At 46.4% G+C, this 25,228-nt stretch overlaps 2 protein-coding genes across 7 annotated transcripts in view; both read left to right on the plus strand.

Moving 5' to 3' along the window:
* The first annotated feature begins 138 nt into the window (after positions 1 to 138).
* On the plus strand, positions 139 to 11,125 carry LOC121554708 (TOX high mobility group box family member 4-A). Of its 3 annotated transcripts, none has more exons than XM_041868411.2 (9): positions 139 to 239; positions 2,128 to 2,196; positions 3,951 to 4,247; positions 4,724 to 4,984; positions 6,722 to 7,045; positions 8,545 to 8,625; positions 8,977 to 9,612; positions 9,725 to 9,879; positions 10,091 to 11,125. In XM_041868411.2, the coding sequence occupies exons 1-9, from the start codon at positions 234 to 236 to the stop codon at positions 10,146 to 10,148; spliced, it is 1,887 nt and encodes a 628-aa protein (XP_041724345.1). In that variant the 5' UTR covers positions 139 to 233; the 3' UTR covers positions 10,149 to 11,125. The 3 variants fall into 3 exon arrangements, with proteins under 3 accessions (XP_041724345.1, XP_041724343.1, XP_041724344.1); XM_041868409.2 differs by lacking the exon at positions 139 to 239 and adding an exon at positions 247 to 1,746; XM_041868410.2 differs by lacking the exon at positions 139 to 239 and adding an exon at positions 247 to 1,746 and having other exon boundaries at positions 6,725 to 7,045.
* Positions 11,126 to 13,846: 2,721 nt separating this feature from the next.
* Positions 13,847 to 25,228, plus strand: part of supt16h (SPT16 homolog, facilitates chromatin remodeling subunit) — a 20,327-nt gene continuing 8,945 nt past the window's right edge. For 2 of the 4 annotated variants that reach the window (XM_041868407.2, XM_041868408.2), the window contains exons 1-13: positions 13,847 to 14,293; positions 15,212 to 15,304; positions 17,094 to 17,264; positions 17,480 to 17,632; positions 17,883 to 18,029; positions 18,317 to 18,468; positions 18,712 to 18,884; positions 18,987 to 19,077; positions 23,388 to 23,461; positions 23,600 to 23,712; positions 23,962 to 24,027; positions 24,276 to 24,374; positions 24,512 to 24,627. In XM_041868407.2, coding sequence (XP_041724341.1) covers positions 14,228 to 14,293; positions 15,212 to 15,304; positions 17,094 to 17,264; positions 17,480 to 17,632; positions 17,883 to 18,029; positions 18,317 to 18,468; positions 18,712 to 18,884; positions 18,987 to 19,077; positions 23,388 to 23,461; positions 23,600 to 23,712; positions 23,962 to 24,027; positions 24,276 to 24,374; positions 24,512 to 24,627 — 1,514 coding nt within the window. In that variant the 5' untranslated portion in view covers positions 13,847 to 14,227. Of the gene's footprint in view, positions 14,294 to 15,211; positions 15,305 to 17,093; positions 17,265 to 17,479; positions 17,633 to 17,882; positions 18,030 to 18,316; positions 18,469 to 18,711; positions 18,885 to 18,986; positions 19,078 to 23,387; positions 23,462 to 23,599; positions 23,713 to 23,961; positions 24,028 to 24,275; positions 24,375 to 24,511; positions 24,628 to 25,018; positions 25,038 to 25,100; positions 25,120 to 25,228 lie in introns of all 4 variants that reach the window. The other 2 variants (XM_045211847.1, XM_045211846.1) reach the window with 2 other exon arrangements.

Here is a 25,228-nt window from a genome sequence, read left to right on the forward strand (position 1 = left end):
TTGTTATTTGAACATTATCATAATTTATCAAATGTAATTAACAAAAAAATACGTCACTTGACTCATTTGCATATTTGAAACTTGAGCTCGCGCAACGTCAACGTGTTCACGTCACTTCCTCATGTCAAGACAATCCCGGAAGCCGGTGCCATGTTGTGATTTTTGACGAAAAACAAAAATATCATCACGGGCGAAGTTCAGAAAAGTGGGACAGAGCAGATTTCGGGGTGAGGATGGAGGTAAGAACGAGAGTAGAACGTTTTCAGTGGGGAATCACTTGTGTGGTTGGCATATCCAAACCTGTGCACAAGTGTCCACAATCTTTGGTTTTCAAACACACAACAATGAACACAAGCTCAGAAAGCCTGACATCATTCAGACCTAGCAAGCTAACTAGCTATTAGCCAACTCTTTCCTAGTTTGTCAGCTTTAAGTAGAGAGCTTAAGTCCCTGTATGAAAAATGTATATGTTCACTAACTGTAAGTCGCTCTGGATAAGAGCGTCTGCTAAATGACTAAAATGTAAGATTGAGATTAACTAACTACCTTATCTGATCCTGTGAGAAAGCTTGCTAGTAAACAGCAAGAAGGTGACAACAGAAAAATAATTTCCTCCTCCACTCTGCCTGTCTATTCGAGTTGTTGTCGTCTCTAAAATTAATAAGTGGCAATGGCTGTTATTCTTGACAGTGAGATTTTCCAAAGATTTTAAAGGGAGTTCGTAGTAGTGGTTTTTGTAACATTTCTGTTAGGTTTTGTCCAGAGAATAAACGGTTAAAGCCTTTCATTTGGCGTGGTCTTTACTAGGCCATTGGGATAAACCATTTGAAAAAAGTGGAAGTCCATGTTGGATATCAGCTGTTTGTTTATTTAATTCAATAATCGATTTTTGTTTGTAATAATTCACCCATATGTGAATTTAAACAAGTACATCAATTGCTACATGATGACAAAACGCTTTGAACTAAATAAACTGCTGTGAAAGCAAAATTCCGATATCCCAGACACCCCCAATTCTCACACTGGAACCCGCCCTCAAGATATGGCGATTCAATTCCAAATCCACAGTTCTGGTTCCATTGAGCAGCCTTGCTCGAGCGCAGAGCAGCCGTCGTGAGAAAGAACCGGACGAGCTGAATTCTGAAATGCATCAAGACATGTCAAAATACTGTCATTTGCGGGACTCCATATAGCTTATATTATTAGCCTTCTGTTAACTTGTGTTTGTGAGGTTAAGATAGCGCGAGTTTGTTTGGGTGTAGAAGGTGTATAAATCCAGCGAGCACAGGATTCGGTACCACCGCCTTGCGTCAGCATAGTAGGACAGCCACGCTAGTTAGTAACGAGACGGGTTATTTTTGGTATGAGTGATCGAGCGCTGGCGTGCACTGCGATAATTATTTCGCCATATGCGTAGCAAACGTCCGCTTCGTTTTATACCATCAAATCGCTATAAATCCTGCATATTTCATGACAGAAATCTGAAGTCTGGGCTGTAGCCATTTTTGATTTATTCTTCATTGGTTGTACATTTCGTGATACTTAAACAAAGTCAGTGAGTGGTACAGTAGTTTTCGTTCATAGATTTTTTTTCCCGCACTTCATCCAATTGCATTGATTGAATGTCATACGAGGCGCCCTTAGAAAATGGACCTGAATTTTTACTCTGATCTAATGGATGGGACTGGGCAACACGGAGATCCAGAATTCCTGGACCCTGGGTCTTTCAATGGATTTGACAATAAGGTGACCTACAGCAAGATTGGCTTGACAAGAGCAGTGTGTGTGTGTGTGTGTGTGTGTGTGTGTGTGTGCCGCGCGCGCGCTCTATGGAGGCAACTATGACCCTCACAAACGCTCAGCCGTCTTATAACCGCATGTTAGGGCTTTGTTGAATATGTCGTAGCTACAGCACACGTGTAATGTATTGGCTGATATGGCGAGGTGAGCTGTGGTCATTGGGATGTTTACTATGTGAAAAGTATGCCTAGCTATGTGTGTGGTTGTTATACTGTTTGAGGTGTTGTTGATCCTATTCATGATGTCATTGTCTTTATAAAAGGGATGGTGATGGTCATTGTTATGCGTTGATGATGATTTGACCTGTGTGTGTGTTTTGTGTTTCAGTTCCCTGGAGGCAGTGACAACTACCTGACCATCAGCGGGGCAAGCCATCCGTTCCTCTCCTCCTCTGAGGTAGCTACTAAATTCTTCCACTTCACTCTCTTTTCTAAACTCTCATTCCCTCTCCCCTATCCTGTCTCTCTGTCTACAAATCCTCAAACAATCTGCAGTTACTCACACACCACAAACATCCAGTATAGCAGGGAACGAAGTCTCATACCTCAATGACATACTTCTCCCCTCCCTCTTTTCCTCTCCACTCCTCCCCTCCACCTCTCCCTCTTTCCTCTACTGTCTCCTCTCCACCCCTCCCCTCCCTCGTTCCTCTACTGTCTCCACCCCTCCCCTCCACCCCTCCCTCGTTCCTCTACTGTCTCCACCCCACCCCTCCCCTCCCTCGTTCCTCTACTGTCTCCCTTCCACCCCTCCCCTCCCTCTTTCCTCTACTGTCTCCCCTCCACCCCTCCCTCGTTCCTCTACTGTCTCCTCTCCACCCCTCCCCTCCCTCGTTCCTCTACTGTCTCCTCTCCACCCCTCCCCTCCCTCGTTCCTCTACTGTCTCCTCTCCACCCCTCCCCTCCCTCGTTCCCCTACTGTCTCCCCTCCACCCCTCCCTCCCTCGTTCCTCTACTGTCTCCTCTCCACCCCCTCCCTCCCTCGTTCCTCTACTGTCTCCTCTCCACCCCTCCCTCCCTCGTTCCTCTACTGTCTCCTCTCCCACCCCTCCCTCCCTCGTTTCCCCTACTGTCTCCTCTCCACCCCCTCCTCCCTCGTTCCTCTACTGTCTCCTCTCCACCCTCCCCTCCCTCGTTCCTCTACTGTCTCCCCTCCACCCCCTCCCCTTCCTCGTTCCCTACTGTCTCCTCTCCACCCCTCCCTCCCTCGTTCCTCTACTGTCTCCTCTCCACCCCTCCCCTCCCTCGTTCCCTACTGTCTCCCCTCCCCTCCCTCGTTCCTCTACTGTCTCCTCTCCACCCCTCCCTCGTTCCCTACTGTCTCCTCTCCACCCCTCCCCTCCCTCGTTCCTCTACTGTCTCCTCTCCACCCCTCCCCTCCCTCGTTCCCTACTGTCTCCTCTCCACCCCTCCCCTCCCTCTTTCCTCTACTGTCTCCACCCCTCCCCTCCCTCGTTCCCTACTGTCTCCACCCCTCCCTCGTTCCTCTACTGTCTCCTCTCCACCCCTCCCCTCCCTCGTTCCTCTACTGTCTCCCCTCCACCCCTCCCTCGTTTCTCTACTGTCTCCTCTCCACCCCTCCCTCGTTCCTCTACTCTCTCCTCTCCACCCCTCCTCTCCACCCCTCCCTCGTTCCTCTACCGACTCCTCTCCACCCCTCCCCTCCCTCGTCCCTCTACCGACTCCTCTCCACCCCTCCCCTCCCTCGTTCCCTACTGTCTCCACCCCTCCCTCGTTCCTCTACTGTCTCCTCTCCACCCCTCCCTCGTTCCTCTACTGTCTCCTCTCCACCCCTCCCTCCCTCGTTCCTCTACTGTCTCCACCCCTCCCCTCCACCCCCTCCCTCGTTCCTCTACTGTCTCCTCTCCACCCCTCCCTCGTTCCTCTACTGTCTCCTCTCCACCCCTCCTCTCCACCCCTCCCTCGTTCCTCTACCGACTCCTCTCCACCCCTCCCTCCCTCGTTCCTCTACTGTCTCCCCTCCACCCCTCCCCTCCCTCGTTCCTCTACTGTCTCCTCTCCACCCCCTCCCTCCCTCGTTCCTCTACTGTCTCCCCTCCACCCCCTCCCCTACCCTTTCCTCCTTACCCTATCCCCTACCCTCTGTTCTCCCCTTCTCATTTCTCTCCATTCTATCCCTCCCCCCAACAGACATTCCACACCCCCAGCCTGGGCGATGAGGAGTTTGAGATCCCCCCCATCTCCCTGGATCCGGACCAGGCCCTCACTGTGTCTGATGAAGTGGCCCACTTTGGAGAGCTCTCGGACGGGGAGCGCGGTGGATTGTCCACCCCCGGGAACGCGGTGGTGGGGGGAGATGACCCGTCCTTCGCCTTGACCTTCGTCAACCCCCATTCGGGGTCACAGGGGCTGGAGCACCATCTTAGTCTGGGGGTCATCAGTCAGCCTGGTGGAGGAGGGGCCATGCTGGGGTCTGCTCTGGGCATGGTGAGAACCATAGAGATACATTTCAATGTATCCTCAATGTGGTCCTCTGTAGCTCAATTGGTAGAGCATGGCGCTTGTAACGCCGGGGTAGTGGATTCGATCCCCGGGACCACCCATACGTAAAAATGTATGCACACATGACTGTAAGTCGCTTTGGATAAAAGCGTTGTGGTCCTCTGTAGCTCAATTGGTAGAGCATGGCGCTTGTAACGCCAGGGTAGTGGGTTCGATCCCCGGGACCATCCATACGTAAAAATGTATGCACACATGACTGTAAGTCGCTTTTGATAAAAGCGTCTGCTAAATGGCTTATTATTATTAATTAAGATTCTCTGACCAATATGTCTGTCCTGTACTCACGTTGCCGGGATGCCAATGTCCATTCTAGTGTTCTATTTAATTCTATGTGAGGACTACAAGATGTTCTTTAGCTCATAATACTCTGCCCTTGTCTATGAACCCCACCTCTTTTCCAGGATCTGGGACACCCCATTGGCTCCCAGTTCAGCAGCTCCTCCCCCATGACCATAGACGTCCCGCTGAGTGACATGGGCCACGGCCTCTTGGGCCACAATCAGCTGACTACCATGGACCAATCAGAGTTCAGTGCCCAGCTGGGGCTCAGCCTGGGGGGCGGGGCCATCCTGGCATGCTCGCAATCGCCTGACCAACCACTGTCGGCCGCTGCTTCGCCCGTCGGTTCGCTACAGGATGACGACATGGACGACTTCAGACGGGTCAGTCCTATTGGTCAATCTTTGTCATGTCTGTATTAGTCGATCTGTCAGTCTCTGTCGGTAGGTCTTGTTTGTCCGTGTCTGTTGTAATGTAATTCTCAATTCTGTGTTTACAGTGCATTCCGAAAGTATTCAGACCCCTTGACTTTTTCCACATTTTGTTACGTTACAGCCTTATTCTAAAATTGATTTAAATTGTTTTTTTCCCCTCATCAATCTACACACAATACCCCCATAATGACAAAGCAAAAACAGGTTTTTAGAAATTTTGCAAATATATTAAAAACAGACATATTACATTTACATAAGTATTCAGACACTTCACTCAGTACTTTGTTGAAACACCTTTGGCAACGATTACAGCCTCGAGTCTTCTTGTGTATGACGCTAAAAGCTTGGCACACCTGTATTTGGGGAGTTTCTCCCTTCTCTGCAGATCCTCTCAAGCTCTGTCAGGTTGGATGGGGAGCGTCGCTGCACAGCTATTTTCAGGTCTCTCCGGAGATGTTCGATCGGGTTCAAGTCCGGGCTCTGGCTGGGCCATTCAAGGACATTCAGAGACTTGTCCGAAGCCACTCATGCGTTGTCTTGGCTGTGTGCTTAGGGTCGTTGTCCTGTTGGAAGGTGAACCTTCGCCCAAGTCTGAGGTCCTGAGCACTCTGGAGCAGGTTTTCATCAAGGATCTCTCTGTACTTTGTCCAGTTAATCTTTCCCTCGATCCTGACTAGTCTCCCTGCCGCTGAACAACATCCCCACAGCATGATGCTGCCACCACCATGCTTCACCGTAGGGATGGTGCCAGGTTTCCTCCAGACGTGACGCTTGGAATTCAGGCCAAAGAGTTCAATCTTGGTTTCATCAGACCAGAGAATCTTGTTTCTCATGGTCTGAGTCCTTTAGGTGCCTTTTGGCAAACTCCAAGCAGGCTGTCATGTGCCTTTTACTGAAGAGTGGCTTCCGTCTGGCCACGCTACCATAAAGACCTGATTGGTGGAGTGCTGCAGAGATGGTTGTCCTTCTGGAAGGTTCTCCCATCTCCACAGAGGAACTCTGAAACTCTGTCTGAGTGACCATCGGGTTCTTGGTCACCTCCCTGACCAAGGCCCTTCTCCCACGATTGCTCAGTTTGGCGGCCAGTTCTAGGAAGAGTCCAGGTGGTTCCAAACTTCTTCCATTTAAGAATGATGGAGGCCACTGTTTTCTTGTGGACCGTCAATGCTGTAGAATGTTTTTGATACCCTTCCCCAGATCTGTGCCTCGACACAATCCTGTCTCGGTGCTCTACGGACAATTCCTTCAACCTCATGGCTTGGTTTTTGCTCCGACATGCACTGTCAACTGTGGGACCATTATATAGACAGGTGTGTGCCTTTCTAAATCATGTCCAATCAATATAATTTACCACAGGTGGACTCCAAGTTGTAGCAACAACTCAAGGATGATCAATGGAAACCGGATGCACATGAGCTCAATTTTGAGTCTCATAGCAAAGGATCTGAATACCTATGTTAATAAGGTATTTCTAAAAACCTGTTCGCTTTGTCATTATGGGGTATTGTGTGTAGATTGATGAGGATTTGTATTTATTTAATCAATTTTAGAATAAGGCTGTAACGTAACAAAATGTGGAAAAGGGAAGGGGTATGAATACTTTCCGAATGCTTTGATCAATGTATGGGAAACGGTTTTTCCCTCTGTTTTTCCCTTTTCCCTGCTCTCTCGCCCATTTTAATTCAGCAGAGCGTGTTGGTGGAGTCCCCTGTCTCTCTCGGCGTCATCTCCCTCGATCCCTCTCTCTCCGATTCCCACATACCTTCCTCTGCTCCGTCCTCCAGCTCCCCTCCTACCCTCGTCCGGAGAGGGGGAGCGGCCGGAGGAGGGAAGAAAGGGAAGAAGAAAAACAAAGACCCTAAGGAGCCTCAGAAGCCGGTGTCGGCCTACGCTCTGTTCTTCAGGGACACACAGGCAGCCATTAAGGGACAGAACCCCAACGCCACCTTCGGAGAGGTGTCCAAGATAGTTGCCTCCATGTGGGAAAGTCTGGCGGAGGAACAGAAACAGGTACACACATTCATGCAAACGCACATGTTCACATTCACTATACAAGCACAGATATGAATAATGTATACTGAACAAAAATATAAACGCAACATATAAAGTGTTGGTTTCATGAGCTGAAATAAAAGATCCCAGAAATTTTCCATACGCACAAAAAGCTCATTTCTCTCAAATGTAGTACACAAATTTGTTTACACCCCTGTTAGTGAGCATTTCTTCTATGCTTAGATAATCCATCCACCTGACATGGTGGCATATCAAGAAGCTGATTAGACAGCATGATCATTACACAGGTGCACCTTGTACTGGGGACAATAAGGCCTCTCTAAAATGTGCATTTTTGTCACACAACATATTGCCACAGATGTCTCAATTTTTGAGAGCGTGCATTTCGCATGCTAACTGCAGGAATTTCCACCAGAGCATTGAATGTTAATTTCTCTACCATAAGCCGCCTCCAACGTCATTTTAGAGAATTTGGCAGTACGTCCAACCGGCCTCACAACTGCAGACCACGTGTAACCACGCCAGCCCAGGACCTCCACATCCGGCTTCTTCACCTGCGGGATCGTTTTAGACCAGCCACCCTGACAGCTGATGAAAATGTGGGTTTGCACAACCAAATAATTTCTCCACAAACTGTCAGACTCGCTCAGGGAAGCTCATCTGCGTGCTCGTCGTCCTCACCAGGGTCTTGACCTGACTGCAGTTCGGGGTCGTAACCAACTTCAGTGGGCAAATGCTGTACCTTCGATGGCCACTGGCACACTGGAGAAGTGTGCTCTTCACGGGTGAGTCCCGGTTTCAACCGTACCGGGCAGATGGCAGACATTGTGTGGGCGAGCAGTTTGCCCCATGGTGGAGTTATGGTATGGGCAGGCATAAGCTACAGACAACGAACACAATTGCATTTTATCGATGGCAATTTGAATGCACAGAGATACCGTGTCGAGATCCTGAGGCCATTGTCGTGCCATTCATCCGCCACCATCCCCATGTTTCAGCATGATAATGCACGGCCCCATGTCGCAAGGTTTCTGTACACAATTCCTGGAAGCTGAAAATGTCCCAGTTCTTCCATGGCCTGCATACTCACCAGACATCACCATTGAGCATGTTTGGGATGCTCTGGATTGATATCCAGCAACTTTGCACAGCCATTGAAGAGTGTGACAACATTCCACAGGCCACAATCAATAGCCTGATCAACTCTATGCGAAGGAGACAAGGCAAATGGTGGTCACACCAGATACTGACTGGTTTTCTGATCCACGCCCCTACCTTTTTTTCTAAGGTATCTGTGACCAACAGATGCATATCTGTATTCCCAGTCATGTGAAATCCATAGATTAGGGTCTAATTTATTTATTCTAATTGACTTATATGAACTGTAACTCAGTTACAATCTTTGAAATTGTTGCATGTTGTGTTTATTTTTGTTTAGTGTAATATCATTGGGTTCACACATTCTCTCATGATATCCCTGTATGTATTCCTCTCAGGTGTACAAGAGGAAGACTGAGGCAGCTAAGACGGAGTATCTCAAGGCTCTGGCAGCCTACAGAGATAATCAACTTCCTGAGGTGAGACTAGTGTTCCTAGAGAATGCTATTCAGTTCTACTGTGTGTGTGTGAGTAGGTTTATTATGATGGCCAGCCTTTGTCAACGGACGGCAGGTAGCCTAGCAGTTAAGAGCATTGTAACCGAAAGTGTGCAGGTTCAAATCCCCGAGCCAACTAGGTGAAAAAACTGTTGATGTACCCTTGAGCAAGGCACTTCACCCTAATTGCTCCTTTAAGTCGCTCTGGATAAGAGCGTCTGTTAAATGACTCAAATGTAATGTAAATGTAATGTGGAAACTAAATGTCCTCTTTTCCCTCAACCCCTCTCTCTTCCAACCCCTCCACCTTACTCCTCCTCTTCTCTCTCCCAGCCAACCATCGAGCTTCTGGACACTGCTCCGTCGCCTCCCTCTCCTCCCTCTCCTCCTTCCCCTGCCCCCGTCGCCCCCCATCCCCGCTCCACTCGTTCCTGTGCCCCCCACCTGGCCCCCGAGGAGAACACCATCACCAACATCTGCACCTCCAACATCATCCTAACAGGTGGCGACCTCCCTCAGGTCACCACCCGCTCCCGTACAGGGGCGCACAAACCGCCCGCCCCATCACCAAGCCCCCCCACCATCACCAAAATCATCATCAAGCAACAGAAGTCCCCCTCAGGGGTGACGGTGGTGTCCAGTAGTACGGTATCGTCGGCCCGTCAGCCACCGCCACTCCAACAGATGCTGAACACCCCTCCTCCCCCCCGTCTCCAGCAGATGGTACATGCCCAGGCCCCTCCGCCACTGCAGGCCAAACCAAGAGCCGGGGGTGCCACAGCACCACCCCCTCTGCAGATCAAGATGGTCCATCCCTCAGATTTGGACTCTCCAATTATTGTGACGGCTGCGGGGGGGTTAGCCGCGTCGGGTGGGACCACTCCGACCTCGGGGGAGGTGGTACAGTCCTCTGCCATAGTAATGGCCTGTTCAACGGAGGCCGAGGACGGGGCTGAAGGAGAGGAAGGGGTAAGATGCTTCCTAGATATGATGATATCATAATATATGCTTGGTAATATGCCTGCTAATTCTATAAATCTGTTATGTGCCACTCAATCCCCTCTCCTCCCATCCGTCCTAGATGCAGGTAGAGTTGAATGTGTCTTCAGGGCCAGTTGTGACCCAGACCTCCAGCCCTAGCCTGTGTGTCCGAGCCGGATGCACCAACCCAGCTGTAGAGAACAAGGACTGGGACAGGGAGTACTGCAGCAACGAGTGTGTGGCCATACACTGCAGGTTCGGACGGATGGATGTATACATGCATACATACACACACACACAAAAACAAACACCCACACACACACTGACATTGCCACCTGAAATGCTTGGGAGTCAAGATAGATCATGTTCTTCCCAAAGAATGGAAAATGTCGATAAAGCAACATTTCTGCTCCCAATTGTGATTTTTTTTAAATTGTGTTGATTGATCTATTGACTATCTCTATAGGGATGTATTCATGGCCTGGTGTGCGATCCGAGGGCAGAACTCCACTTCCGTCACGTAAGGAATGGACAGAAGGGAGGAGGAGTGAGAGAAGATTATCATGATAGAGGGAGGACTAGGAAGGAGAGAAGAAACTGGACATGATGGAGGGAGGAGATGGAAGGAGAGGAGAGAGGGACTTGGCTTTTATTCACAGCAGACTTTGTCCTCTAAGAAGAATCAAGTGGAAGACCAAAACTCCTGTGATGTTAAATTATGAAGTTTAAATAATGAGAGTATTTTATATGAAATGTTTTTAATCATTTTAAAATGTTGGTGAAATGTAATATAACGCTGCAGTTACTATTGGTATGTCTCTTGCATTTCATAGCTTGGGCCTTAGAGTTGGATAAAGGGCACGTCTTTGCATATTTGAGAATGGCGCCACCCATGCTAAAATTGGCTTTGTGTCAAATGCTCCAATTCTGTGGCTAAGATCAGGAGTTTTTCTCCTGATCATGTGACCCAACAAGGAAACACTCTGGGCCCTGTTACCATATTCTTCCTGGCTAGGTCACGTGATCAGGAGAAACAACTGTCCCTATCCATCAGCCAATGAGAAGAAGGCATGTTTATTTCACATGTGCATCCTCTCGTCTGACTGTTGCATTGAAACAGAGATCACGGTATCAATGTTTTCCATGTTATCAATGTTGCCTGCGACTTAAAAATCAGTGTCACCTCGGTCTAATGGTGCAGACCGGGTTTCAGATCCCACCGTAACATAAGCTAAACCCCTGGGCTGCGTTCAGGAGTGTGAAAAATTCTGAAAGTTGCTGATAGAAATGCCATTTATAGAACTGACATGATTCCTTTCTCGAGTACATGACAGACAAGCATGTCTGTTTACATAATATATTTATATCTGAACAGTTGTTCCATACTGAACATGATTGCCATTGGGAAGGCTTCTTGTATACATATTACGAACATTCAGGATTCCAGTTTGTTTTTGAAAAACCATCATGTTGGTGAAAATAAAACTGTAGGAAACATATATTTGAAAGAAAATAGTCATTTAAGTAACGCGCAAAAAACATTAAACCAGCTTTTACTTTGACACTACATGACCAAAAGTATGTGGACACCTGCTCGTCGAACGTCTCATTCCAAAATCATGGGCATTAATATGGAGTTGGTCCCCCCTTTGCTGCTAGTGTTGGAACATTGCTGCGGGGACTTGCTTCCATTCAGCCACAAGAGCATTAGTGAGGTTGGGCACTGATGTTGGGCCATTAGGCCTGGCTCGCAGTCGGCGTTCCAATTCATCCCAAAGGTGTTCGATGGGGTTGGGGTTGAGGTCAGGGCTCCTGTGCAGGCCAGTCAAGTTCTTCCACACCGATCTCAACAAACCATTTCTGCATGGACCTTGTTTTGTGCACGGGGGCATTATCATGCGGATACAGGAAAGGGCCTTCCCCAAACTATTGCCACAAAGTTGGAAGCACAGAATCTTCTAGAATGTTGTATGCTGTAGCATTAAGATTTCCCTTCACTGGAACTAAAGGGCCTAGCCCAAACCATGTAAAACAGCCCCAGACCATTATTCCTCCTCCACCAAACTTTACAGTTGGCACTGCATTCGGGCAGGTAGCGTTCTCCTGGCATCCGCCAAACTCAGATTTGTCTGTCAGACTGCCAGATGGTCAAGCTTGATTCACAATTCCAGAGAACGTGTTTCCACTGCTTCAGAGTCCAATGGCGGCGAGCTTTACACCACTCCAGCTGCTCGGCCATGGAAACCCATTTCATGAAGCTCCCCACGAACAGTTGTTGTGCTGACGTTGCTTCCAGCTGCAGTTTGGAACTTGGTAGTGAGTGTTGCAACCGAGGACAGACGATTTTTACATGCTACGTGCTACAGCACTCGGCGGTCCCGTTCTGTGAGCTTGTGTGGCTTACCACTTCGCGGCTGAGCCATTGCTCCTAGATGTTTCCACTTCACAATAACAGCACTTACAGTTGACCGGGGCAGCTCTAGCAGGGCAGAAATTTGACGAATTGACTTGTTGGAAAGGTGGCATCCTATGACACTGACACGTTGAAGGCCATTCTACTGTCAATGTTTGTCTATGGAGATTGCATGGCTGTGTGCTCGATTTTATACACCTGTCAGCAACGGGTGTGGCTGAAATAGCCGAACCCACTAATTGTAAGGGGTGTCCACATACTTTTGTATATATAGTGTGTTTCTGGTGTATTTATTTTTAAATGTTTTAGTGTCTTGAAGTAGGAATGCTGATTTAGGATCAGCCCCCCCATATGTAATCTTCTTCATTTGGATCTAAAAATCAGCACTTCTACTCTGAGATGCTTTATGAAAATGCCATTGATGTGTAAATAAGCAATATGAGCGTTTTAACCATAGCAACGTAATTACTAGAAAGGACATCCCCATTCACTAGTAACTATAAAGGGAATTCTCATTTAATATAAATTCTATTCAATAGTAATTATATTTGTATGGTTTTACCACGTGCATCCATAGATTTACTTGGCATTGCAATAGTGAAAGGGGAATTATGGGCTGTGAATTATAATCTCTTACCAGTTGTCATCACTACATTATGCGCGTGGAACAAAAATAACATTAACATGTTAATGTATATATATATAAAAAAAGGAAATGAATGAAAAGGTTGTTTTTTGTAAATCATTTTAACTAATGATCATAAATGTTTTATTGAAAAATAAAATGCTTTATGTATCACTAGGTAAGATTTGTGTGTGTTGCATTTTGGTTTTTATCCCTAAAAAGGTAAAAGAAAAAACAAAATGGGGAAAAGTAGCAGAAAATACAATTAACTAATCTAGATTATCACATTTACATTTTAGTCATTTAGCAGACGCTCTTATCCAGAGCGATTTACAGTTAGTGAGTGCATACATGTTTTTTTTTTTTTTTTATTCAAACTGGCCCCCCGTGGGAAACGAATCCACATCCCCGCCGGCCAAACCCTCCCCTACTTTGGACGACGCTGGACCAATTGTGCGCCGCCCATGGGTCTCCCGGTCGCGGCCGGCTGCGACAGAGCCTGGACTCGAACCAGGATCTCTAGTGGCACAGCTGACCATGCCTTAGACCACTGCGCCACTCGGGATTTTATCACCATGATAAATAACCTTTTGCAAGAGCCTTCCTTGCACATCCCATTACAGCGGCAAGAAGAAGGGGTTTCTGCAGTGATACCAAATATTTATTTTAAACTATACCTTTGTTTCCAGCGTGACGTGTCAGACATTTCGAATTCTGGAGCTGGCGGGAAAATATGCAGTGGCGGGAAAAAAGCGCATGGTCACAGACAAGATCCGACAGAGGCGGGTTTTCAGATGTACCTCGGGAGGCGCTGTCGAGCAATGTAAAAAAAAAAAATGATACACTGTAACAGTGTAACAACACAGAGTACTGTCTTTGGTAACAATATGCATGAAATACCCCAAATAGAAAACCCCATCAAACGATTTTATACACTCATATAAAAAACAATTACATTCAATAAAGACAGAAATCAAGGCATGGGTCTAGAGGAAAACATGAGCAAACCAAGATTGCACGTGTGTCATATAAACTAGTGCACCGGCATTATATAAACGTCGCGCTATTTTATCAAAATAATGTGCTTGCCATATAGGGGCGAGTGTGGTAATTGACCTATCTAACATTAACATGTAAAGTGCTCGACAGACTGTAAAAAAGGGGGAGGGAGGGAGAAGAGGGGAAAACGGAGAAGGGAGGTATTAATTATATCCGAGTCGTTTATGCTTGGCACGAGTGTGGGCAACAAAACAGCTAGATGTTACGCAATTATTAATAAGAAGAAAAAGTATGCATTTTATATTTTTACCGTAAATATAGATTTTTAACAAAACGCGTGATATTTAATGTATACATAAAAAAAAAAAGGTTACATATCAACCATAGAGGCACATCTTGGGGAGAACTGAACGTAACCACCGTGCATAAATCGAGAAGGAAAGAAACATCTCTTTTTATATAGGTTTCAAGGGGTGGAAAGTGCGAGAAAACAGCAAACACACTCATCCGGCCTGTGCTGCTCTGAGAAGCCAGGAGCTGGAGTTTGAAGGTGCAAAAGACTCGCTATGGCGGTAAACCTGGACAAGGAAGCGTACTACCGCCGAATCAAGCGCTTATATGGGAATTGGAAGGTAATCAGCACGGTAGAAATATATTTATATAAGACTAGTAAAAGCATGTTTTGGATGCTGAAGCTGGCGCGGCGTGGAGCCGCGTTTTTAAACTGCGTGGTTTGACTTTGTTTTCGGCATGACATGAGTGAGTGCCGTGGTTGGTTTTGTAGCTACAGAAACGCAAACAGCAATGATCAATTTGATTATATAGACTTACATGTAGTTATGAAACACTTGTGGAATACATTCAGGAACGATTACACATTCTAAAAATGATAGTTACAACATGGCCACTTATTCTGCATTGTATATTATCTACATATTAGCATAGCTAACGTTAACTAGCTAGTCAGCCATATCTAGCACTTTATGTGGCACTACCACGTTAGCTCGTTGCCAGTCCAGCAAAATATTAATTCATATTCTGAAGTTGCACATCTAAAATTGGCACCAAAATACGATGTCAGAAAGTACCATGGAATGTTTTGACAGAAATGGCTAGCTAGTTGCCTCTTGTCCACATAACTAACATCAAAGTTTGACACGTTCAAGCTAGCATGCTACTGTAGCTAACTAGCTTTACATCGCGCCAAGCAGGCAGTGATTTGTTGCATGTACTTTTCTTTTGAAGGCACACAACGATTGATCTCATTCCCTGCATTTGAATGCCAACCAGTAGTTAACTAGCAACTTTCTCTCAAGCTTAATTGAGATAATATAGCAATAGATGGATAGTTATCAACTTTAGCTTACTTAACTGTTTCGCTAACTTGCAATTTTCATACTTATCACCGGCACTCAAAAAGAACAAGCAACGTGTCGACAAACTCACAACTGTGGCTAACTGTCTTTTTGCTCACTGGTTTACTTAGTTTGAACAATGTGAAACATTTCTATGTTAATCAACAAGTATCTTTTGTTATTTTCCTCTATTAGAAAGGAGAAGATGAGTTTGGCAAAGTGGATGCCATGGTGGTCGCCGTTGGGGTGGACGAAGAGATAGTGTACGCCAAATCCACTGCCCTGCAGGTAAAACTCATGGACTCTACCCTATCCAAGAGTTATTCCTGACTGTGAGCTGATCAGGGAAAATGTGTGCACGTTTACATACACAGTGCATTCGGAAAGCATTCAGACCCCAGACTTTTTCCATTTTGTTACATTACAGCCTTATTATTAAATTGTGTTTCCCCCCTCAATCTACACACAATACCCCATAATAATAAAGCAAAAACAGGTGTAGACATCTATGCAAATGTATTAACATTTAAAAACTGAAATATCACATTTACATAAGTATTCAGACTCTACTCAGTACTTTGTTGAAGCACCTTTGGCAGTGATTACAGCCTCGAGTCTTCTTGGGTATGACACGACAAGCTTGGCACACCTGTATTTGTGGAGTTTCTCCCATTCTGCTCTGCAGATCCTCTCAAGCTCTGTCAGGTTGGATGGGGAGCGTCGCTGCACAGCTATTTTCAGGTCTGTCCGGAGATGTTCGATCGGGTTCTAGTCCAGGCTCTGGCTGGGCCCCTCAAGGATATTCAGAGACTTGTCCCAAAGCCACTCCTGCGTTGTCTTGGCTGTGTGCTTAGGGTCGTTGTCCTATTGGAAGGTAAACTTTCGCCCCAGTCCGAGGTCCTGAGTGGTCTGGAGCAGGTTTTCATCAAGGAGCTCTCTGTACTTTGCTCTGTTCATCTTTCCCTCGATCCTGACTAGTCTCCCAGTCCCTGCCGCTGAAAAACATCCCCACAGTATGATGCTGCCACCACCATGCCTAACCGTAGGGATGGTGCCAGGTTTCCTCCAGACGTGAGGCTTGGCATTCAGGCCAAAGAGTTTAATCAGAACAGAGAATCTGTTTCTCATGGTCAGAGTCCTTTAGGTGCCTTTTGGCAAACTCCAAGCTGTCTGTCGTGCCTTTTACTGAGGAGTGGCTTCCGTCTGGCCGCTCTACCATAAAGGCCTGATTGGTGGAGTGCTGCAGAGATGATTGTCCTTCTGGAAGGTTCTCCCATCTCCACAGAGAAACTCTAGAGCTCTGTCAGAGTGACCATCGGGTTCTTGGTCACCTCCCTGACTATGGCCCTTCTCCCCAATTGCTCAGTTTGGCCGGGCAGCCAGCTCTAGGAAGAGTCCAGATTGTTCCAAACACTTCCATTTTAAGAATGATGGAGTCCACTGTGTTCTTGGGGACCTTCAATGCTGCAGAAATGTTCTGGTACCCATCCCCAGATCTGTGCTTCACCACAATCCTGTCTCGGCGCTCTACGGACAATTCCTTCGACCTCATGGCTTGGTTTTTGCTCTGACATGCACTGTCAACTGTGCGACCTTATATAGACAGGTGTGTACCTTTCCAAATCATGTCCAATCAATTGAATTTACCACAGGTGGACTCCAATCAAGTTGTAGAAACATCTCAAGGATGATCAATGGAAACAGGATGCACCTGAGCTCAATTTCGAGTCTCATAGCAAAGGGTCTGAATTCTTACATTAATAAGGTATTTCCGTTTTATTTTCAATACATTTGCAAAAATGTGTAAAAACCTGTTTTTGCTTTGTCATTATGGGGTATTGCGTGTAGATTGGTGAGGATTTCTATTTATTTAATCAATTTGAGATTAAGGCTGTAGCGTAACAACATGTGGCGAAAGGGTCTGAGTACTTAGAGTGCACTGTATGTGTTATGGCTTCTGTAGTGAAGAAGCATAGCTAGTTTACACTCCAGCATAAGCATATTTCATAGAATAACATATGCCCCCTCTCCACCTTCTCTCCTCTCTTCTTCCTCTCCTCATCTCCTTCCCCTCCAGACATGGCTGTTTGGTTATGAGCTGACAGACACCATCATGGTGTTTTGTGAGTCTAAGATCATCTTCCTGGCCAGCAAAAAGAAGGTGGAGTTCCTTAAACAGGTGGCTGTCACCAAGGGTAATGAGAACGCCAACGGGGTTCCACCAATCACTCTGCTCATCAGGGAAAAGGTAAGTGCTGATTGGTAGACTCGGGATGTTCTATCGCTGATTTGCTTTCAATGCATATTATCCCATTTTAGTACAGTTCTTTTAATGTGTGTGGCACAAGAAGTCAGTGTGACCGTTCGTGTGTGAGTGCATGAATGTGCATGCACTCATGTCAATGTGTTTGAGCTGAAGGATCACTCTTTAACCTCTCTCTCCCCCTCCTTCCCTCCCCTCAGAACGAGAGCAACAAGGTTAACTTTGAGAAGATGGTGGAGGCAATCAGGGCCAGTAAGGAGGGCAAGACTGTGGGTGTGTTCAGCAAGGACAAGTTCCCCGGTGATTACATGAAGAGCTGGAACGACATGATCACTGCAGAGGGCCTGGAGAAGGTGAGCAAAGGAGGGATGTGGGGAAAGGGACTGAAGGAGGGAGGGGTGAGATGGGTTGATGGTAAAATAATATTGTTTCCATGTGGTGTGTGAATTTACAGAATGGTGGGTAGCTGGTGTGTGTGGCGGGAGGCAATGTTGCACTAAAAAGAGACTCTCACATGTAGCTAGTTATTGGTCTCTGCATCAGGTCACAATCCTCACAGTCTCTCCGTCTCCCTCTCTCTCTCCCCCTCTCACCTTCCCCCAGGTGGACATCAGTGCGGTTGTAGCCTACACCATTGCTGTGAAGGAGGACGGGGAACTGGTTCTGATGAGGAAGGCTGCAGCCGTCACCAGCGACGTCTACTCCAAGTTCTTCAAGGAGCGGGTCATGGAGATCGTTGATGCAGACGAGGTAGGCTTTGTAGTCACGATCGTTATCCGCTCCCACAACGCCTGTAGATGGGTGGAACATCCCAGGAACCACATTAATATGATAGAACCATCCTGGAAAGCCACTGTTGTGATTGACAGGTGCAGTCAAATTGGGCCAGACTGACCGACAACCAATTAAAGATATGTCCAAATAGTTTTGAATCATTTCATTTTGTCTCCAAGATGACACGCACACTTTTAGAGCAAAAACAAACATTGCGCAGAGCGTTTCCTGAGTGTGTTCTCTCCTCTTTTGTGCCCTAACAGAAGGTGCGCCACAGTAAGCTGGCTGAGTCTGTAGAGAAGGCCATCGAGGAGAAGAAGTTCCTGGGGGGAGCAGACCCCTCCACGGTGGAGATGTGTTACCCCCCCATCATTCAGAGTGGGGGCAACTACAGCCTCAAGTTCAGCGTTGTCAGGTAAACAGCCGCTTCCATGGCGATGTCTTTAGTAATGACCGTTTCCACTGTGATCTTTTTTTAGCCTCGTTTCAGTGCTCAACATACATGCAAAAATAAATAATTTAACAGGTTTATCCAAAATGTGACCAATTTTGATGATAAAGACCAATTTCCTTCTGTATCACACATACAGTACCTGTCACAGCAGACTCATTTATAAGGCATTATAACACCTTTTATAACGCCACTATAACTCTTCAGTGATAAGAACCACATGCACTTTGGGGCCATCACGTGTGCCATGGGGATCCGCTACAAGTCTTACTGCTCCAACCTGGTGCGGACCCTGATGGTGGACCCGCCACAGGAGATGCAGGACAACTACAGCTTCCTGCTACAGGTGGAAGAGGAACTACTCAAAGAGCTCAAACACGGTGCGGGATGGAGGAAGGGAGATGCAGGGTGTGTGTTTGTGGGGTAGAGTACACATGCTTTGCGTAACCTGACTTTTTTTTTTCTGACCTTGTTCTCTGTAGGTGTAAAGATCTGCGACGCGTACAATGCTGTGTTGGACTACGTCAAGAAGGAGAAGCCTGACCTGGCGGCCAAATTCACCAAGAACCTAGGGTAGGACACACACACACACTCTTACCTTCTCACACACTCCCACATGGCCTCGTATTGGTTATTGTATTGATTTATTAGGCTTGGGCGGTATCCAGATTGTCATACCTTCATACGACCTTGTGCCATTCCGGGATATTCGGTAATACCGGCAATGAACATACGGGACACTATTTTCAAACCACACTGATCCTCTTCAATCTGAAGGTTAGCTATGCTAACAAGTACATGTAAAATCCCACAGAGAACTAAATGCTAACGAGCGCATTGCGTACATTTTGTACAGTCTCTGACCTAAAGTATTTGCAGTCTAATAAAAAGCATGAGCTGGCGCACACCCCCAAAAAGTTGTTAGAGGTGCTGACTAACGGCGAGTAAACTGTAGGCTACATAGTCAACTGTAGGCTACATAGTCAACTGTAGGCTACATAGTCAACTGTAGGCTACATAGTCAACTGTAGGCTACATAGTCAACTGTAGGCTACATAGTCAACTGTAGGCTACATAGTCAACTGTAGGCTACATAGTCAACTGTAGGCTATATAGTCTGTGCCGCCTTCAGGATCACCCTAAAGAAGGCACAGTGGTGCCGAAACGTTGGTGGTTTACCCAATAAATTACTGGAAGCTTGAATATACAGTGTGCGACTCTCTTTTATCTAAATTATTTGCAGTACAGACATCCCAGCTAATAAAGTTATGCAAGTAACTCAAAAATGCTACTCACAGTTTGCCGCACGCACAAAACAAATATTAGACAGCAAGGCTTTTGATCAAGGAGGGGATTCTCTGCTGTTACCAAGCAAAGCTTGATTTTGGAAGAAGCTAACCACTAAATTGGCAAACCAAATGCACAACTGCAGAGCATTTAGCACATTTTAGACAGTTAACTTAATAGTTATAAGATATCTACACCTAAACAAAAATACACTGCTCAAAAAAATAAAGGGAACACTTAAACAACACAATGTAACTCCAAGTCAATCACACTTCTGTGAAATCAAACTGTCCACTTAGGAAGCAACACTGATTGACAATACATTTCACATGCTGTTGTGCAAATGGAATAGACAACAGGTGGAAATTATAGGCAATTAGCAAGACACCCCCAATAAAGGACTGGTTTTGCAGGTGGTGACCACAGACCACTTTTCAGTTCCTATGCTTCCTGGCTGATGTTTTGGTCACTTTCGAATGCTGGCGGTGCTTTCACTCTAGTGGTAGCATGAGACAGAGTCTACAACCCACACAAGTGGCTCAGGTAGTGCAGCTCATCCAGGATGGCACATCAATGCGAGCTGTGGCAAGAAGGTTTGCTGTGTCTGTCAGCGTAGTGTCCAGAGCATGGAGGCGCTACCAGGAGACAGGCCAGTACATCAGGAGACGTGGAGGAGGCCGTAGGAGGGAAACAACCCAGCAGCAGGACTGCTACCTCCGCCTTTGTGCAAGGGGGAGCAGGAGGAGCACTGCCAGAGGCCTGCAAAATGACCTCCAGCAGGCCACAAATGTGCATGTGTCTGCTCAAACGGTCAGAACCAGACTCCATGAGGGTGGTATGAGGGCCCGACGTCCACAGGTGGGGGTTGTGCTTACAGCCCAACACCGTGCAGGACGTTTGGCATTTGCCAGAGAACACCAAGATTGGCAAATTCGCCACTGGCGCCCTGTGCTCTTCACAGATGAAAGCAGGTTCACACTGAGCACGTGACAGACGTGACAGAGTCTGGAGACGCCGTGGAGAACGTTCTGCTGCCTGCAACATCCTCCAGCATGACCGGTTTGGCGGTGGGTCAGTCATGGTGTGGGGTGCATTTCTTTGGGGGGCCGCACAGCCCTCCATGTGCTCGCCAGAGGTAGCCTGACTGCCATTAGGTACCGAGATGAGATCCTCAGACCCCTTGTGAGACCATATGCTGGTGCGGTTGGCCCTGGGTTCCTCCTAATGCAAGACAATGCTAGACCTCATGTGGCTGGAGTGTGTCAGCAGTTCCTGCAAGAGGAAGGCATTGATGCTATGGACTGGCCCGCCTGTTCTCCAGACCTGAATCCAATTGAGCACATCTGGGACATCATGTCTCGCTCCATCCACCAACGCCACGTTGCACCACAGACTGTCCAGGAGTTGACGGATGCTTTAGTCCAGGTCTGGGAGGAGATCCCTCAGGAGACCATCCACCACCTCATCAGGAGCATGCCCAGGCGTTGTAGGGAGGTCATACAGGCACGTGGAGGCCACACACACTACTGAGCCTCATTTTGATTTGTTTTAAGGACATTACATCAAAGTTGGATCAGCCTGTAGTGTGGTTTTCCACTTTAATTTTGAGGGTGACTCCAAATCCAGACCTCCATGGGTTGATACATTTGATTTCCATTGATAATTTTTGTGTGATTTTGTTGTCAGCACATTCAACTATGTAAAGAAAAAAGTATTTAATACGATTATTTCATTCATTCAGATGTTATTTTAGTGTTCCCTTTTATTTTTTTGAGCAGTGTATAAACGCAGGATGTAAAGTGTTGGTCCCATGTTTCATAAGCTGATATAAAAGATCCCAGAAATGTTCCATACGCACAAAAAGGTTATTTCTCTCAAATGGTGTGCACTAATTTGTTTACATCCCTGTTAGTGAGCATTTGTCCTTTGCCAAGATAATCCATCCACCTGACAGGTGTGACATATCAAGAAGCTGATTAAACAGCATGATCATTACACAAGTGCACCTTGTGCTGGGGACACAAGGCCACTCTAAAATGTGCAGTTTTGTCACACAACACATAAGCTACGGACAATGAACACAATTGCAATTTGAATGCACAGAGAGTGACGATCCTGAGGCTCATTGTCGTGCCATTCATCCGCCACCATCACCTCATGTTTCAGCATGATAATGCACGGCCCCATGTCGCAAGGATCTGTACACAATTCCTGGATGCTGAAAATGTCTCAGTTCTTCCATGGCCTGCATACTCACCAGACATGTCACCAATTGAGCATGTTTGGGATGCTCTGGATTGACGTGTTCCAGTTCCCGCCAATATCCAGCAACTTCGACACAGCCATTGAAGAGGAGTGGTACAACATTACACAGGCCACAATCAACAGCCTGATCAACTCTATGCGAAGGAGATGTCTCGCTGCATTTTTTAAGGTATCTGTGACCAACAGATGCATATCTGTATTCCCAGTCATGTGAAATTCATACATTAGGGCCTAATGAATTTATTTCAATTGACGGATTTCCTTGTATGAACTGTAACTCAGTAAAATCTTTTGAAATTGTTGCATGTTGTGTGTTTTATATTTTTGTCCAGTATAGCTGGCAAACATTTAGTTGTGAATTTTATACTGTAGCTAGATCACCTGATGTGTGCTGCACAACAGTGAGTGGCTCACAAGGCTCCGGTCTCTCGTTGTTTGCTTGTAAACAAACACCACGTGACTGGGGACTACTGGTAAGTTTCATAATGTAAAATAGTGTGACAGGTGAAATGAAGAATGCAATCTTCTTTATCTCCTAAAGTATTGCACAAGTTGACTGCAGGTATTTACTTAAAAATGGTATTTCAAATAAATAGTTTCAACGGTATTGGAAAAACCATCCCGTGGCTATTTCCAAGCAGGGTGGGAAATGTACTTTTTGGTCCTCCAGCCGCAGTAGCTGGTGAATGCCCTCATTTTACCTGCCATTCAAATCTTTTACCAGCCACTCAAATCTTTTACCAGCCATTCAAATCTTTTACCTGCCATTCAAATCTTTTACCAGCCATTCAAATCTTTTACCAGCCATTCAAATCTTTTACCAGCCATTCAAATCTTTTACCAGCCACATTTTGTTCTGAAAAAAAATGAAATTAAGGATAAATCACAGAAAACACAGTACCTGCTTTCACTACTATGGTTGAGGTTTTCTCTTCCAGAGCTGACACTCACGTTTTAGTTTTTTATTTATTCGTTTTTTTACATGTGGGTTTTGGATCGAGAAGAAAAAAAAAACTGCTCCCAAATGCTGTATGTGTTCACCCGCCAATTTGGCTGGGAAGAATAGACATTCTACCAGCCGATGCCAAAATCGACCAGCGCTTGGCTGTCGGCTGGTATTAATTTCCCATCCTGTTTCCAAATACCCCAGTATGCGGTATAAACGGTATACCGCCCAAGCCTATTGATTGAGGATAGAGTATATATTGACTATTGAGGATGGGGTATGTATCATGTATTGAAATTGAGGATCGTGTATGTATCATGTATTGAAATTGAGGATGGTGTATGTATCATGTATTGATTATGTGCGTCCCCTCTTCCTGCTGTAGGTTTGCCATGGGGATAGAGTTCAGAGAGGGTTCCCTGGTCCTGAACAGTAAGAACCAGTACAAACTGAAGAAAGGTAAGCACTCAAGTCACTGTAGTGTCTTACTGAATGTAAGTAGGATACTTTGTAGACATGGTATTGTGTGTGAGTCTCATACAGAGGCCATTTTAAATGGTGTGTAGAGCGGACGCTTTCATAACTGTGTGTTTTCAGGTATGGTACTGAGCATCAGCCTGGGTTTCGCTGACCTGGTGAATAAGGAGGGGAAGAAGGAGGAACAGAAGAAATACGCCCTGTTCATAGGAGACTCAGTACAGATCAATGAGGTAGGAGGGAGGGCAGGGGATGGAAGGATGAGGGGGGAGGAACAGAAGAAATACACCCTGTTCATAGAATGTACAGATCAACAAAGTAGGGTTCACACTCTTAGACTTTATTTCAAACTTTTTTTTAACAAAGTCACAGTCAAACATATAGTTCTCTATCAATCACATTTGATATGTCATATTGGCTCAGCGATGGCAGGAAAGAAACACTAAACATTCAGCGTGGCCATTAAAATGTCTATCCTGAAGGACGATCCGGCGACAGTTCTCACTCCGGTCAAGAAGAAGATAAAGAACGTTGGAATCTTCTTAAAGGTACGAAAGATGGCAGCCGTCTCTCTCGGCTTCTTGTTTCACTCAGTCTCTCACAAACCCTGAAAGATGCATATCTATTTCAAATATTAATATGTTTATTTTAGGGCTCTATGTCCTCTAACTGTTATATTTAAGCAATAATACCTGTGGTATATTTTCTGATATACACACGGCTGATAGGCTGTTTCAGCCAATCAGCATCCAGGACCCAAACTACCCATTAAAAATGATTTGTTTCTTCTTGACAGAATGATGAAGAGGATGATGAGGAGGAAGATGCTGACGATGCAGAGGAACTACTGGGGAAGGGAGCGCGTGGACAAGCTTTACTCCAGGACAGGACTAGGGTGTGTGTCCGTGTGTGTGTGTGTGTGTGTGCTTGAGAGAAATTCACTACACTTACACAATCTCAGTTTGTGTTTATGAGATAAAACATTATCGTTTAATTGGTCAGAATGTGAGCAACTGTTATTTGATTGGTCAGAACGAGATGACTGCAGAGGAGAAGAGGCGGGCTCACCAGAAGGAGCTGGCCAATCAGGTGAACGAGGAGGCCAAGAGACGTCTGACAGAACAGAAAGGAGAGCAACAGGTCCAGAAGTGAGTGAACGAGGGAATAGAGGAGTGGAAGAGAGGGAGGAGGAGGGTAAGGTGTTACAGAAGGAGAGCAACAGGTCCAGAAGTGAGTGAACGAGGGAATAGAGGAGTGGAAGAGAGAGAGGAGGAGGGTAAGGTGTTACAGAAGGAGAGCAACAGGTCCAGAAGTGAGTGAACGAGGGAATAGAGGAGTGGAAGAGAGGGAGGAGGAGGGTAAGGTGTTACAGAAGGAGAGCAACAGGTCCAGAAGTGAGTGAACGAGGGAATAGAGGAGTGGAAGAGAGGGAGGAGGAGGGTAAGGTGTTACAGAAGGAGAGCAACAGGTCCAGAAGTGAGTGAACGAGGGAATAGAGGAGTGGAAGAGAGGGAGGAGGAGGGTAAGGTGTTACAGAAGGAGAGCAACAGGTCCAGAAGTGAGTGAACGAGGGAATAGAGGAGTGGAAGAGAGGGAGGAGGAGGGTAAGGTGTTACAGAAGGAGAGCAACAGGTCCAGAAGAGAGGGAAAAGAGGAGGGGACGGAGAAGGGATGATGGACTAATGTTTGGAAGGAGGGAGATGGGAGAACGGAATGAGAGGAGGCTGGTAATAGGTAATAAAGGAGTGG

This window comes from Coregonus clupeaformis, chromosome 39 (assembly GCF_020615455.1).
Source record: "Coregonus clupeaformis isolate EN_2021a chromosome 39, ASM2061545v1, whole genome shotgun sequence".
In the NCBI taxonomy this organism is placed as follows: Eukaryota; Metazoa; Chordata; class Actinopteri; order Salmoniformes; family Salmonidae; genus Coregonus; species Coregonus clupeaformis.